Genomic DNA, 2,926 nt, shown 5'->3' on the forward strand with positions numbered 1-2,926 from the left:
TTCAAAATGATTTACAGAACCCAGAGTTAAAAAGATAAGATAAAAAAAATCCGCCGATCTGAGCAGGAATATTCTGCACAGTGTTCTGGCTTCTAGTATCTTCTGCTGTAGTAACGAGTATGACCGGTCCAAGATGGCGGCTGGAAATCTGGCGCTCAGCAGCCAATGCGGCGTCTACTCTTTATTATATCTATGGTCGTAGCGACAGACTTGTTAGATGGACCGAGACTGTGTCCCTCTCACGTGTGTGCTGTCCATTAGAGTCGGGGACAGTAATGTTACATAGGCTGTTCAGTTTAGGAAGATTAGCTGTCACCTTCACCGAGTCCTAATTCAAAGCCTTCCTGTCTGGTTAGCATCGGCGAATTCAACATGACATTGTAACTAGAGCCACTTACCTTTACTCAGAAATCTTTCTTCGTGTAATACAGCGACAGCATTGACGCACAGAATCGCTGCTTGAATAAGAGAGTACAAAGTAAAAGCCATGTTGTTTTCAGAGGTAGCTAGCTAGCTAGCTAGCTGTAGACTACACTAGGCTAGCAGTCTGACGTAGCCTACGGTGGCTGACGAAGGTCAAACCGAATGACAGTTGCCTGTCAGATGGATTGGACACACACAGACAGAGTCGTTTCAGTCAACGAATTAATAAAACGACTCTTGAGTGAAAGCAGCCTTAGGCTAGCACCTATAACGTCTATCACGAAGTAGGCCTATTATCAGCAAAATTATATGATTGGCCCCTCATTAGAATCAGCTTTATTTGCCCGGTATGAGGACACAAACGAGGAATTTTGCTTTGGATTGTCTTCGACATTGCTCACAATTTGCTTAATAATACAAAACAAAACAATACATACACACCAATCAGAAACAATATAGACAGGTTTAGGCAATAGTGCAATGAAGAGTGTTAAGTACGCAGGAGTAAATTATGATACAGTGGGGCTTGAAAGTTTGGGCACCCCATTAAAAAAAAAAATGGTGTTGTATTAATGTGCATTAGAAGCCAGGAAAGATGGAAAAAATCTCCAAGAGGCATGAAATGACAGATCAGACATGTGTATAATATGTCACAAAAAGTTAGATTTTATTTAATCATTTACACTTTCAAAATAACCAAAAAATGGCTTCTGCAAAAGTTTAGGCCCCCTGCACCTTGTAACCCCCCCACCCCCGGGAAACGCTTCTCATAGCCAGCCAAGAGTCTTTCATTCTTGTTTGAGGTATCTTCGCCCATTCTTCTTCCAAAAGTCTTCCAGTTCTTTCAGGCACTGCCTCTGAGTCTGTCAGGCACTGCCCTTTTAGATTAGATTCAACTTTATTGTCATTCCACAGGTACAAGGCAACAAAATGCAGTTTAGGTCTCACCAGAAGTGCAACAGCAGTAAGTGCAGGATATACAATGGTTTCATAAGTGCAGGATATTGATATTTACTGAATAAATATAGAAATGAATACTAGTATAAACAGAATTTGTATGTCTATCCATTGATTTTACCTTATGTTGAGGTCAGGAGATTGTGAAGGCCATGGCAAAACCTTCAGTTTACACCTCTAGATGTAATCCACTGGGGATTTTGAGGTGTGTTTAGGATCATTATCCATTTGTAGAGGCCATCCTCTCTTTAACTTCAGCTTTTTCACAGATGGCATCAAGTTAGCTGAAATTTTATTGAATCCATTTTTTCTTCTACTTTTGAAATGTTCCCTGTGCTACTGGCTGCAATACAACCCCAGATTCTGGGCCCTTTCTTCTCTAAATGTACCTTTGCTCATTCCGGCCAACAAGTTCTATTTTAACCTCATCGGTCCACAGAACTTGTTCCCACAATGCATCAGTCTTGTCTATATGTTCATGATTTTTGTATTGAAGACGTAGAAGAGGTTTTCTTCTGATGACTCTTCCTTGAAGACCATGTTTGTACGAGTATCTCTTTATAGTGGAATGGTGTGGACCAACTCCAGTGTCTCCAGGTCTTTCTGGATGGATCGGCCAGTCTAACTTGGGTCTGGACTTGCTTTTCTCCCAATCCTGCGAACGGTTCTGATATTGTTCTTGACGGCCATTTCTTAATTACATTCCCAACAGAGGGGATCAGCATCTGAAACCCTTTGCTATCTTCTTCTAGGCTTCTCCTGCTTTGGGAGCGTCAACTATTTTCAGTTTCAGTTTTCTGGACAACTGCTTAGAAGAAGCCATGGTGCTGATTGTTGGGGGGGTCAGATGAGTCTGGGCATTTAAAACCTAAAGATTGACATCACCTGGTCTTTCCAGACGATGATTGAGAACAGTCCATGACACTGTCAGGTCTCAACTTTGCAAAGGGGGGGAGGCATCCTAGACATTTTGCAGGGTGTCCAAACTTTTGCAGATGCCATTTTTTTGTTTTTTGTTATGTTCTTTATTCACATTAATACAAATATTTACTTGGGGGTGCCCAAATTTTCGAGCCCCACTGTAGTTATTTTAATTGTGGCGCATAGTGCAAAGGGTGCTGAAATAAATAGTATTATGTTATTATGTTACAATATGAACAGCTCTGAAATAGAGAATGATGAATAAATAATAAAAAATAAAGTGGAACCAGTAAACAAGTGCTATAAGAGAGTGTTGCTGGGTTATTGCACAGAATTAGGCTGAATCCCATTTCTCTCCTACCCCTTGGCCCTTGAAACCAGGGGGTAAGTGGTAGGGGTGAAAACATACCCCTATAAAATGGGACACCACTTGGTGACATCACCATACCGTATTGATCACAAACTTCCAAGATGCCGTCTCTGTCTGTTGATTGTGTGGGTTTGGACAACAGTGTCATATGTAATTAAATATTTATATATTTTATAGGTATTTTAGGTTCACTTTGGTAGTCTGTTTGCAATACAAATGTGTATACACATGTATCATGTATACAAACATATACAC

General features: G+C 40.6%; 1 protein-coding gene across 1 annotated transcript in view; it reads right to left on the bottom strand.

Annotated features, from left to right (window-relative positions):
• The window catches only part of LOC117945095 (immediate early response 3-interacting protein 1-like), a 2,244-nt gene extending 1,589 nt beyond the window's left edge, over positions 1-655 (bottom strand). The window contains exon 1 of the mRNA XM_034872359.1: positions 399-655. Coding sequence (XP_034728250.1) covers positions 399-489 — 91 coding nt within the window. The 5' untranslated portion in view covers positions 490-655. The remainder of the gene's footprint in view (positions 1-398) is intronic.
• Positions 656-2,926: the final 2,271 nt, after the last annotated feature.

The sequence above is a fragment of the Etheostoma cragini genome, chromosome 5 (assembly GCF_013103735.1).
Source record: "Etheostoma cragini isolate CJK2018 chromosome 5, CSU_Ecrag_1.0, whole genome shotgun sequence".
Lineage (NCBI taxonomy): Eukaryota > Metazoa > Chordata > Actinopteri > Perciformes > Percidae > Etheostoma > Etheostoma cragini.